General features: G+C 40.9%; 1 protein-coding gene across 1 annotated transcript in view; it reads left to right on the forward strand.

Annotated features, from left to right (window-relative positions):
• Positions 1-270: 270 nt before the first annotated feature.
• MND1 (meiotic nuclear divisions 1) overlaps positions 271-13,093 on the forward strand; it is a 66,416-nt gene continuing 53,593 nt past the window's right edge. Inside the window, exons 1-3 of the mRNA XM_045798630.2 lie at positions 271-299; positions 3,319-3,556; positions 9,676-9,741. Coding sequence (XP_045654586.2) covers positions 271-299; positions 3,319-3,556; positions 9,676-9,741 — 333 coding nt within the window. The remainder of the gene's footprint in view (positions 300-3,318; positions 3,557-9,675; positions 9,742-13,093) is intronic.

Below are 13,093 nucleotides of genomic sequence, written 5' to 3' on the forward strand. Positions count from 1 at the left end.
AGGAATTTGGAAAACCATGACGTGTATGCCTAGCACATATATTTAGAAGGTCAAATAGACCAAAATCACTATGCTTAAAGAATCATAAGAGGGACCTTCTGGAAATCATGGCAGTCACATTTCTAGGGGGTGAAGATCTAGAAAGGGGCCGCACTGTAACTACTGTCTTCAGGGTCCAAAAGTTAATTAAAATTCATTACAATAAAAATTTTTATATGACATCAAGCTGACGGCCAAGCATTCAAGCAGTACTCACAACATCTAAAGAATATGTCGGACGGTCCCCTGGAGGTTCTGTTGTAAAGGAACCTGATGGACGTACAAATCATGGGCTATCAGCTATGTCCTATCCTTTCAAAGGTTAGTTTCCATCTTTCTTAAATTGAATAAAATTTAAATTGGTCTCTATTCATAATGTCAAAGTTGTCATTTTAATGCCACTTCCCTACAGGCCCGTATATTCCCTATGAGACTTGAGGAGCGATAAGCTCTCAATCTTGAATGGTGTGTGGATTTGATATTTGGTCTTCTGTTCTATAGAGGACTCTCGTCCTCCACTGATTGTAAATAAATCATAGCCTTACATATACGCATACAGCTTTTTTTCCTGATGTATTGATAAGCTTTTTGATTTTTCATTAAGTCTCTGATTTATATTTTGCTGTGATGGAATGAATACTAAAATTTATGTTTTGAGTCTCCATTGTGAACAATGGAGGGACACAATAAAAATTCGGTTTTTCGAGGATTAAAAAAATCTGTAATAGATTATAAGTCTACAAGAGGTGACTAAGTCAGTCTTGGAAGGAGAGATGAAACAGAAATGAGAAAAAGGCCAAATGGGACACTGCCAACTAGTAACTGAATATTAGTGCTCTTGAATCCCGCTACTATTCTTCATTTCTTTTTCCTTTTAACCAAGCAGGCACCATTGCCATCATGGACTCTTTGGAAGTTCTTAGAAGCAGAGAGTGTGGCATTCCTGACAAAAGCCGGTTGCTCCACGTTTAAGCATATCTCATATTGTCCTTTGAGGACTCACTTCACATAAAGCCAGATGCACCCCATTCCAGAGCAGATGAGTTCAATTAAAGCTGCAGTTTATTATTGCCCAAGTGAAGAGGCGGGGAGGGCAGATGACATTCTCTCCTCTACCCGACTCTACTGTCTTCTGTTGTCATTGCTGTCATCATTGAACAAATGTCTAAGCACTTGTGATACACCGGGGATTAGGGTAGGTGTAAGGGATATAAAGATGAACCAAAGCCTGTAACCTTAAGAGCTTACAGTTTGGTTGGTGAACAAAGCCAGGTAATTATAATACCAGGAGCTGCTTTTATATGCATTCACTAGCAAATATTTGTGGAGTCTAGTATGTTTTAGCCACTAGGGAATAGTAGCAAATTAAAAAGTCCCTGTTCTCATGGAGCTTTATTCTACTGGGATGAGACCTAAATGAATGAATATAATTCTAAATGTATGAATATATATATATATATATATATATATATATATATATATATATATTCTAAATGTGTAAATATATATATGGCTGGCTACATAACAATTTGTGGGGACTGGCGCAAAATGAAAATACAGGAGCCCTTCCCCAAAAAGAATGTAAAAGGCTTTTTCCCTTTTTCTGTGGCCTCTTGACCCATGGTGGTGGTTTTCATTCGCTATCTAATGACACATACTCTTGGGCATAGGGATACTTGCTAGGTAAATACAGACCCTCATGGGCACCTCGGGCCCCACAAAGCGACTCATACTCAACTCAGACTCTTCCAGGCTTGTACCCAGGTCCCCTGCCAGGAGTGGAGGGTGGCAGGGGTCGCTGGGCGGGGCTGAGGAAGTGGACAGCTAAGAAATCCCTAAGTCAACGAAGAGGTAGTGTTCTAAATACCTGGTATATTTATTTAATACACATTCACTGACATAATGTTCTTAAATACCTGGTATATTTATTTAATAACACATTTACTGATATAATGTTCTTAAATACCTGGTATATTTATTTAATACACATTTACTGAGTGTTTACCATATGTTGGGCACTGTGCTAGGTCTTGGTGATACGGAAATGGTTGGCTTAAACTCTGTCACAGAGAGGAGTTGATATTACAGGGAAGCTGTCCAAGAAAACTGTTCTAAAATGAATGGGGGTGCTATGATAAAACTGCAGATTGCTCACGGCGTACCACAGAAGGGACCCTATCTGCTGTGCGGTGGGAGTGGGGAAACACAGAAAAAGATTCCTGAAGGCTACATCTGAACTTTCCAAAGGGGGGTAAGAGCAAGCCAAGTGAAGAAGAGTGGCTCCTATTGGAGGGACAGGTATGGCGGTCTGAGAGCCGACTAAGAAAAGCCTTCCCACAAACGTCACCTTTATGATTTTTGTCAAATCTAGATATCACCAGTGCAGTTACTTGATATTTTTCTTAAATATCACTTTCATTTTTTTCTGATAGGCCTATTTCATCCATATCCAAAGCAATGCATGAGAAATTCAGAGTGTAATATGTTACTTATACTTTTTCTAATACATATTAAAACACGTATTAAATGGCTACCGTTTACTATCTTAAAATCATCTGATGTACCGTCAATCATATTGTACTGTAATACACTGTAGAAAAACTAAATTAATGGAACTCTAAGCAATCAATATATACCTTCTTTGCTTCCGTTTCTTAAAGAAGCAATAGGAGATACAAATTCCCACTTCAGATGTCACTCTTCATGCTCTCAATAAAATTGGTATGCTCTAAGATGGTTCAAAATAACGTGCAATAATTTTCAAAACAGTTGACACGTCTGAGTTAATTTTGTAGCACCTTTAGGCTAAGGGGCCCAAGCTTTAGACCCAAATCCCCATCTATTGTCAGATCGTGAGGTAGCAGGTTTTCGACAGTTTTCATTTGAAATTCATTCTCTTGTGTATTTAAAAAAACAACAAAGTATAAATAAACCTAAGGGGAAAACAAACAAACAAAGTGATTTTGTGGGAAAGCAGTGGAGAGAGGTTGCAGAGAAGTGGGGTAACATTAGGAGAGAGAAGAAAGTAGGCCCCAGACTGGGCAAATCCAGGTAGATGGAGGGTAGTGCTTCCGTCCCCAGGGTCAAACCTCCTCTATTTTTTTAAGGCACACTTAGGTCGGTTTCTGCAGCGCGAAGAAAACGCGCACTAAAGTGAGGGCTCAAGACTTTCTAAAAAAAAGAGAGAAAACGGAGTCACATTCTACACCAGGGAGAAGAGGAGGGTGCAAGCGCAGACACCAGGCGCGCGAACCCCCAGTCCCCCGGCTCCCCCCGCAGGCCCCGCCCCTCCCGGGCCGGCCGCTCGGCACCGCCGCCAGGGGTCGCCGCGCGCCGTCCGGGCGGAGATCGTCCTTCCCCCGCCCCAGCGCCTCCCTCCCACCTCGTCCTCATCGCGGCTCCGCCCCGCGGCCCTGGCGGCGCCAAAATCAAACCCGCCCGGGCCTGCCTCGCGTCCGCCCCGCCCCTCTCCTCGCGCGCCGGCCCGGCCACCGGAAGACCCGCCGACCGCGCCATGGTAAGAGCTGAGGCCGCGCTCCCGGGTCCTGAGCCTCCCCAGTCTCCGGGCCGCAGGGCCCCTCGCCAGCGTGGGGCCCCGGGGGGCATCCGGGGCTTGGCTCCCCTAGAAGGGCCGCCGGCTCGACGCGGCCCGATCCCAGAGGCTGGGGCGCGTGCGGCGCGGGGCCCACGACCCCTGCGCCCCCGGGCCGGCCCGCCCCGCCGCACCCCGCGCTGTCCTCGGAGCACACCCGAGGAGCGTTCGTGAACGTGACCGGGTGTGTCTCACAAACTTAGTGACCGGTCAGAGCGCGAGCCGCTTCAGAACCAGAGCCCCGGGCTCCCGGGATTCGGCCGCCAAAGCTGCAGCCTCTTAGGAAGAACCGGGAAGGGTGTGAGCGAGACGGACCGGCTCCTTGGATCCTAATGGCTCTTGTTTTTCGACAATTGAGGGGTGCCATGTACTGTAATTTGTGGAGCACGTTTCTGAATGGCTCACGATTTCAGAAGTAACCTAGAGAGTCTTTTATGCCAGTAAGATTTCTTTGAAAATCCGTTGCTTTTTCACTAAAGGGGAGGAATCGATGGTAGGGAGTTAGTCCCGTTATTAGGGAAGCACTGAATTAGCCTTCCTTGCATGCCATGATAGGTTAAGTCCTGGTAAGATTCCAGATCGACCTTTTATCTCGGTGAATTTAATGTCTTCCACCTCATCAAATCATTTTCATAAACCTTCAGTTTCATGTCATTTTTTTCTGCTTCTCTTGGCATAGAATCAACATCTAATTAAATGGAACTAGGACTTTAATATCTTAATTTAGTTAAGTGGCCGTTATTTTGCTGGGCAAGGGTCTAGGTTGTACGATATTTATTTGAAGATACTTGTCCAGATGTAATTACAACTGATAACGGCTTCTTTGTGGTTAAACTAACAACGCAGCCACCTGCGCAGAAAATGGTCTCAGACACCGAGCAGGACCACAGTTAAATCTGTTACCAGTGCTGTGTGATTGTATGTTTCTCATCGTTACTGGCCTGATAAACTGACTACTGAGAACTGTGCCGCACAAATGCATTAACTTTATCCTTTTCCCTAATCTCTCTTTACATATGAGTCACCTTCTAATACTAAATGGTAATACAGAACAAACCTTTGTTCTCTTTCCTGATTGTGAATTAATAGCTGTTTGTTTTGATTTGGGAAGACTTCATGAATAAACAGTTATAAATCCAGGCATAATTTTGGAATTGGAGAAATGCAATGTACTGTGCCACTTCTGAGGGCAACAGATATCATCTACTTTTAATTTTTCAAAATTTTATTGTAATTGGTAAACAGGGCTGATTTTACGAAATCTGTAATTCCTAATTGGAGAAGATTCCTTAGATATATATTTTTTTCGTATGTTTTGTTTTGTTTTGTTTTGTTTTTTTATTTGAGAGAGAGAGCACCAGCAGGCAGAGCGGCAGAGGGAGAGGGAGAAACAGACTCGCTGCTGAGCAGAGAGCCCAATGCTGGGCTCCATCCCAGGACCCTGACCTGAGCCAAAGGCAGACACCTGGTTCGGTTAGAACCATTCAGGCTCCCCTAGGTGTATGGTTTTTTTTAAGTGGTTTAAAATACAGGTTTCCCCCACTCTTTGAAAGTAGTGTTCCTGTGAAGACTTTTGTAATCGGAAACGGCTTAAGGTGAAGAAACAATTATTAATTTATATGGAAAAAATTTTCAAGCATTCCTAGACCCAAAAAATAACCTCTTAGGCTTAATTAAAAAATTTTTTTCTCTCAGGCTTTTCAGATACCTTAGGACACATCTTGCTAACAGATGCACAAAATAAATTGAGATACAGCACAGATGCTCACCAACCCAGTTCAAAGCTGTGGTGACTTATGCTTGAGATGCTGAATGTAGTTCCTGGGGAAGGAGCGTGGCGGAGCCATTCCTAAAACAAACGCTGAACACTTTTCACTTTTTGCCTTTTTTCATACAAGTGAAAATGCTCTTACGATTTCTTTTGATTAGTGAAAACAGGTACTAATATAGGTCTTCTGAAAAGTGGGGATAGCTGTGTGTTGGTCAGCCGGAAAGTTTTGTTGTCCTCAGCTCAAGTCTTGAGTCCCCTTACTTACTAATTTGAATGCATCTCTAACTTATGTTGTCAGGAGATTTTCTTTAATGTTATTAAATGAGCCCTTGTTGATTTTTTGGAGAAATTTCTAAATATGAATTAGCATGGCATTCTTTTACATTAGTTATTTTAATTCTGGCCATGCTGTTGTCCTACTGTGGTTAATTATAAAAACTATTTCTAGTTATAGAAGCGACTAACGAATAAATTAGCCTGAAAACAATGTAAATGAATGTTCCAGCTCATCTGTATTTCTTGAGTAACTTTCATCACTCACCGAACTGAGTGATAAGAGCTTTCCTAAAACTGTGTGGCTCTAGGACATAGACTCCTCATTGTCTGCTTCTGGGTGGCAGACTCTTGTGGAGTTCACGAGTCTCTCCAGGGAGCTGTTTAATAATACCAAAACATTAGGAGCCTTTCCTCAAGCTTTGGATCTGTTTTCCACTGATGCAGCCACAGACTGAAGTCCTAAAGGGATCCTCACTGCCCCACAGTGCCCCTGAGCCGCCTCTAGATTCTGGGGTGAGAAAAGCAGTGTTCTCAATCCTGGGGCCAGTTAAAGCACCTGGAGAGGCTTTTAAAAACATCCAGGCCCAGACCAGTCTCAGAGATTCTCATTCAGTTCAAATGGAATGTGCCCTGGCATCAGTATTTTTTAAAAGCTCCTGAGATGATTCTGATGGCAGTTTGAAACGCACTGGACTAGAGAAATGAGCCAAAAGAGCCTTCTTAACTGAGTTTCACGCTTGGTTTATTCTCATACTGCTGAGGCCAGTGCGGAGGGAGACTCATTAAAGCGGTATTGAATGCTAGCTCTCGACTCAGGGTTTAGTGAATAGGTCTGTGTGGTTTCTCGGAGCTTGCCTACCTGAGATTTCTATGATTTATCTCTCCAAGAAAGGCAATAAATGGTTGCCGCAGAATTTATTATTAATTTACCCTGTGTTGTATTTATGGGAGTGCAGTGGGTGTTGTGGGATTTGGGAGCCTGAATAGTCTCAAATTTTAGGGCTAGAGTTTTAGATACGTGGCCTCGAAGTCAAGGGCTGGCCTTTGTGTCTGCTCTAAGCTAGCACTAAGCTCGAGGAAGGCAAGGGCAGTGCGTGTTCTGAAGAAGTTTTCAGTCGGCTGAGAATGACAAGTATACCAGTGGATTTGATGAAGGTGTGTTCTGGAACACATGGAGTGACACTCAGACTGTCCTGCGAGCTCACAGAAGCTCTTTTACAGAATGCTTAAACTAAACCTTGGGAGACTTTTTGAAGTTTTTGAATAGGCAAGAGGAGCAGCTGTTTTAGATAGAACAGGTTTTTAAAGACACAGAGATGGGAACGAGCATGCTGGGGGTGGAGAATTACAAGTACAGATCTTTGGACGCCTGCGTGGCTCAGTCCGTTAAGAGTCTGCCTTCGGCTCAGGTCATGATCTTGCGGTCCTGGGATTGAGTCTCGCATTAGGCTCCTTGCTCAGCGGGGAGACCGCTTCTTCCCCTGCCCACCGATCCCCTTGCTTGTGCTTTCTCTCTCTCTGGCAAATAAATATATAAAATCTTAAAAAAAAAACAAAAAGCAGATCTTTCTCAACTTACAAGGGAGTTACACGGTGACAAACCCATTGTAAGTTGAAAATATCATTAAATCAAAAATGCATTTAATACACCTAACGTATGGAACATCATAGCGTAGCTTAACCATGCTCAGAACACTTACACATTAGCCTATAGCTGGACAAAAGCATCTAAGACAGAGTCTATTTTATAATAAAGTATTGACTATCTCATGTAACTTGTTGAAAACTGTACTGAAGGTGAAAAACAGAATGGGTATGTGGGCACAGAATGGTTGTAAGTGTATCGGGTGTTTACCTCACGGTCCCGTGGCTGCCCAGCACCATGAGAGTATCATACCACCAATCACTAGCTGGGAAAAGAGTCAAATTCAAAATTCGAAGTATGGTTTCTACTGAATGTGTATCGCTTTCACACCATCGTAAAGTTGAAAAAGTCAAACGATGGTAAGTCAGGGACTCTCTAGTTTTTGTATTACAGCTCAAGTTGCTTAACTCTCCCTGTTACAGTAAAATTTGAAGTGGAGAGTGGTATCTGTGAGAAGTAGATTGGGGACAGGTGATAAAGGGCCTTGTATATCACTGTAAGTGATTGGATACTTCTGGATGGTTCAGAGCCACTGAAGGCTTTTAATTTTAAGCAAGGAAGAGGCATGGTTACATTTGCTTCTTGACAGGGTATAATGTGAACTTAGAGGATGGGACAAAGTGTGGCCAAAACTGGCAGAACTCGGTGATTGGTCTGATGTGGAGTGAGAGCGGTGCAGGAACCTGGGATGACCGCCAGGCCTCTGGCTTGGCTAACAAGGTAGTACTGAGCTCAAGATCTAGAACAGCAGGTTTGGGGAGTAGATGTGGGAGAAGAAGAGTTCAGTGTAAACCCTCTGAGTTTGAAGTCTGTCCAGCAGGCAGGTAGACGCTTGAGATTGAAGCTCAGGAGCATTCTTGAGGCTGATGTAAAGATTTGAGGATTCAGCATAAGTGTTAGTTAAAACCATAAACGCAGATGAAATCAAAGAAAAGGTGTGAGGAGATGAGGGGGTCAGTAGAGAACCCCAGGGGAACTGCAGTGTTTGAGAGCAGACAGACAAAAAAGAAATATCCACTTGAAGCCTACTTATTTTACCCACACAACTCATCAAGGAACACCTGATCATTTTATTGCTGTGAAAATGAGTTAGTGGGTATCTAGGTTGTGTGCATAGCATAAAGACTGGTGTACTCTGGTATGTGTTCAGAATGGCAGTGTCAAGCCCCTTTCGCCAGCTATTGTAGGCTTTCATTTTCTAATGGAGTATTCGGTTGGACTGAATACTCAGTCTCTGTTTTTTATGTCTGCTCTTTTAAGTGGTGTAAAGTGTTTCAAAGTTCTTACTGAACAATTTATGTTGCCTCATACTCCTGTGTGATTTTTGAGAAAGATGCAGATCACTTAAACATTAGTGTGGAATTCTCTACTAGAGATGATAGTTCTCTCTTTTGTTTTCTGTGAATCTTCACCTTGAGGGAATTTGGCTTTTTAAAAAAATTTTGTATTTCAGCTTTATGTATATATTCTGAATACAGTATATAGTAAAATTCATTATCAACAGATTTTAATTACCTGTTAATTATCTTAATTTTAAATTGGCTAAACTGTAGTTCTAGAATAATAGTAACTTGGAGTAGGCTTCCGTTTTCTACTTGGGTAGGTTTTTCCATCCTCCAGCCTTCCCTCCACAATGCTCCTCAATGTCAACTTACTAAAACGTAACTCTAATCTTGTCACTCTCCTGCTTTAGAGATTGTTCAGTAGAGTCTCATTGTCTAGAATAACGTACATGCCCTTGGGCTGGACAGTCCGATGATCTGGCCCCAGACAACCTTTCTCACCTTACCTGCCACTCCCTCTCCACGCACCACACAGCAGTCGTCCCTGGGTGCTTGTCTTTCTGGAGCATTCCATGTACTTCCATAACATCGTGCCTGTGTGTGGTCTGTCCAGGACACCATCTCACCATTTCTCGACTTCCCAAATCCTTTTCATCTCTAGCCTTCCTAGATAGGCCTCAGCCTTCCCCAGGGTGGAATTCATTCTGTCTTTGGTAGCAATTTGTGCAATGACCTCTTCATCATTTATTAGTTATGACTGTTTTCTCTGTAAAGTTGTAACTTTTTTGAAGGTAAATACAGTGACTTATCATTGGATCATTTGATAAATAGTGAATTTCTGTAAGCTGGCAGGCTCTGTCTCAGCCCCAGTTCTTATTACTACACTGGCAGCACTAACCACAAAGCTTGGAATACAGTAGTTAAAATGAGTCTTTAGAGTTTTCAAACCCATTGGCAGACAAGACCATAACATTTCAGGTAATGTTTCAGACCAAGTTGTTTTAAAATATAGTGTCTTTTCTTTTTTTTTTTTTAATGCAGTGTTTACTTTTTTATCTTTGTGCTTTAGTCAAAGAAAAAAGGACTGAGTGCAGAGGAGAAGAGAGCCCGCATGATGGAAATATTTTTTGAGACGGTGAGTTGTTTTCTCTAAGATTTTTAGTATTTTATGTAATTTTCTCCTTAAGTGTAGGTCATTCACAGTTTAACTGTATCTGTTTCATTAGATGTCAATGCTGATTAATTTCCTGAAGAATGGATGAAATTCTGCAAACAGTTTTTGTTTCTGTGAAGCTATGGAGTAAGAAAGAATCCTATCCCAATGTTCACTTCTGTCCAGAATGACCTTTCTGAAGCATATATTTGATTGTGTCCCCTTTCTGCCTACAAATAATGTTAATAGTTGACCTCTACTGATTGCCTCCTAGGTGCCAGTCATTGATCCGACGACTTGGTGTAGGTTATCTGATTCCATCCTTTTTAACTCTGTGAGATCAGTACTGTTATGATCTTCATTCTACTGATGAGGACATCTGATACACAGCCTATAAGATACCAGCCCTGAATCTCAAAAAATAAAAGCAGTAGTACCAGGATTCAGATCCAGGGAGGAACAACTGATTTTAGAGGCAGTGCTGAATCCTGCCTCCTTCTGTTTATGAATCTGTCTGTAGTGTAACACATGTATCATTGTACGTAGGCCACCTTAGTTTATTCCAGATATTTGTGCCTGCCACTAACAGGAAATATGTTTGAAGTTTCAGGTCCTAAGTGGCAGAGCCAGGATCCAAACCCAGGCACCCGGCTCTAGAGGCTGTTTTTTTACCATGTTGCTATACGTAGCTCCTTTCTTTCCAGGTTCAAGTCTAAATCTTAAGGCTACAAAAAACTCGAACTTTAACTTCCTTTGTCTTAGCTTCGTACTTGACAGGACCTTCAAAGTCTGGTCTGGCTCCAACCCACTGGCTACTTTCATTACATACAGGTGTGAAGAAGTTGGGAGAAAATGGTGAAGTAGAATATGAAATTAATAAGATAATTAATGATAATACTTGACATTTTCATTTTGATAATGCAGATTTTCAGCAAAACAAGCAAAACATTCTGGGGACCTTTGTTTTAAAAACTGCCCTCTAAGTGTAATCTTACTAATGTTACCTGCCTGCAATGACTTACCAAAAGTTATTGGCAATTCAGAACAGAGTATCATATTAATAATGATGATTAGGAAGAAGTGCCTGGGTGACTCTGTCAGTTATATGTCTCTGACCCTTGATTTCAGCCCAGGTCACGATATCAGGGTCATGAGATTGAGCCTGGCGTTGGGCTCTGCACTCAGCTCCGGAGTCTGCTTTAGATCCTCTCCCTCTCCCTTTGTGCCTTCCCCTGCTCACACACACTCTCTCTCTCTCTCTCTAAAATAAATAAATAAAATATTTTAAAAAAAGAATAATGATGATTAGATAAATTGATGAAGTTTCCATGTGAAGATTATGACTATTCTGCTGAGTTTGAATATTTTTCCTGTGGTCTCAGCAAGAAAAGTAGATTTAATTCTTACTAGGCAGTGGAAAGCTGGAGAGAGTGGTGGGGGAAATTATTTTGTCCTTTATGATATTGTTAATTTTCTCAAGTATCAAAATTGGCTGTTTCAGATTGCAAATTTTTCAACCCTACTATCAGTTAATAACATGATACCGATGAGTATTAGCAACTTCCAGAAGCTCAGTAGTCACTGAGTTTTTATGTAAAGCTAAAAATTGATTGTATAGATTGATTTCAGTTCATATATTCCTATATATTCATTCGTGTGTGTGTGTGTTTGAAGTTGCTAATGTAATAGAAAAACTTAAGAATAGCGTGGGAGCAATGAGGGGGCACTTGCACCTGAAATCTGTTTTACTGAATAGCTTTGTGACCTTAAGCAAGTATTTGACCTATGTCTCAGTTTCCTTGTCTCTTAAAAAGGATGGTAATAATTGTATCCAGCTGACAGTGTTGGTATGAAGGTTAAATAAGATAATCCATGTAAATCATTACAATGTCCAGATCATAAGTACTTAATTAAAAGTTGTCTAGCTTCATAACTGTGTGCCTTCCATGGTATCTTACACATGGTTTTACTCATATATATATATATATATATATATATATATTTTATAATTTATAAAAATATATATATACACACACAAATGTACATATATAAAGGACTATATATATATTTTTATAATTTATAAATATATGTATATAATTATAAAAATATATATATTTATAAATATATATATTTATAAATATATACATATATTTATAAAAATATATACATTTATAAAAATATATACACACACACACACACACACACACACACAAACGTACATATATAAAGGGCTAGAGCCCATTACGTTCATTTCTCCCTTATTACCTCTGTTTAATACTGTGGAGAACTAATATTTCCTTAAGATCATTTTCTCTGTTCACTTAAGTGACCATACTTCAGTTCTGAGGCTAGCACTTCGTAAGCCCACTTATTTACACAGCAATCCCACAAGGGCAGCTTGTCCGGGGCTCTTCCTTGATGACCACTTATAGGCAGATGGCTCAGTGAGTTCATATTTTTTTTTCAGGGAATCTAAAATGTTTGCAAATAGATTTGATTAATTGATTTTTAAAAATGCATTAGAGTTCTGAAAGCAGTAATTTATTTCATGTTTTCTGAGACCCTAAAGTATTACCTTTAAATGATTCATTTACAGACGTGCAAAATTGATTTCACACTCTAAGACCAGTGACAGTATTTTCCTTGATTTACTGAATCTTAAGTGTAGTGAGATGAAGTTACTTCTTCCAGTATTTTATTACAAAATATGAGAGAATTTTACAGTTAACACTTATATGCCCAACACCTAGATTCTATTTACATTTTACTCTACTTACTTTATCAGATATATATTCATCTGTCCTCTCCTTTATCCATTTATGTATTCATTTTGGGTGGGGTGGGGAGGGAATGCACTTTAAAGGAGTTCTTTATACATGTGGGGTACCAGTCTTGTCAGCTATGTTTTGTGAATATTTTCTGGTCAGTATTTGTCTTTTCAGTTTCTCAGTAGTGCCCTTGCATGAGCAGAAGTTTTAAATTTTTATGAAGTCTAATTTCCATCCTATTGAAGTTACCTTTTCAAGTTTATTTTAGAAGAAATAGAGCCTGGATTTCCATTAAAACAAACAATAATTCTGTTATAGTTACTGAATACTCGAGTATTTCCAGATACTTCACTTTTGTTATCTAAGCTCTTTTCACCACTTCAACCAAGGCTTAGTACAAGAATAGAGTGTTCAGGACACCTGGGTGGCTCAGTCAAGCCTCTGCCTTCGGCTCAGGTCATGATCCTGGGGTCCTGGGATCGAGTCCCGCATCGGGCTCCTTACTCAGCGGGGAACCTACTTCTTCCTCTGCTAGCAGCTCCCCTGCTTGTGCTCTCTCTCTCTGT

Source organism: Ursus americanus, chromosome 13, assembly GCF_024610735.1.
Source record: "Ursus americanus isolate L20-20 chromosome 13, mUrsAme1.1.p, whole genome shotgun sequence".
NCBI classification, from domain to species: Eukaryota; Metazoa; Chordata; class Mammalia; order Carnivora; family Ursidae; genus Ursus; species Ursus americanus.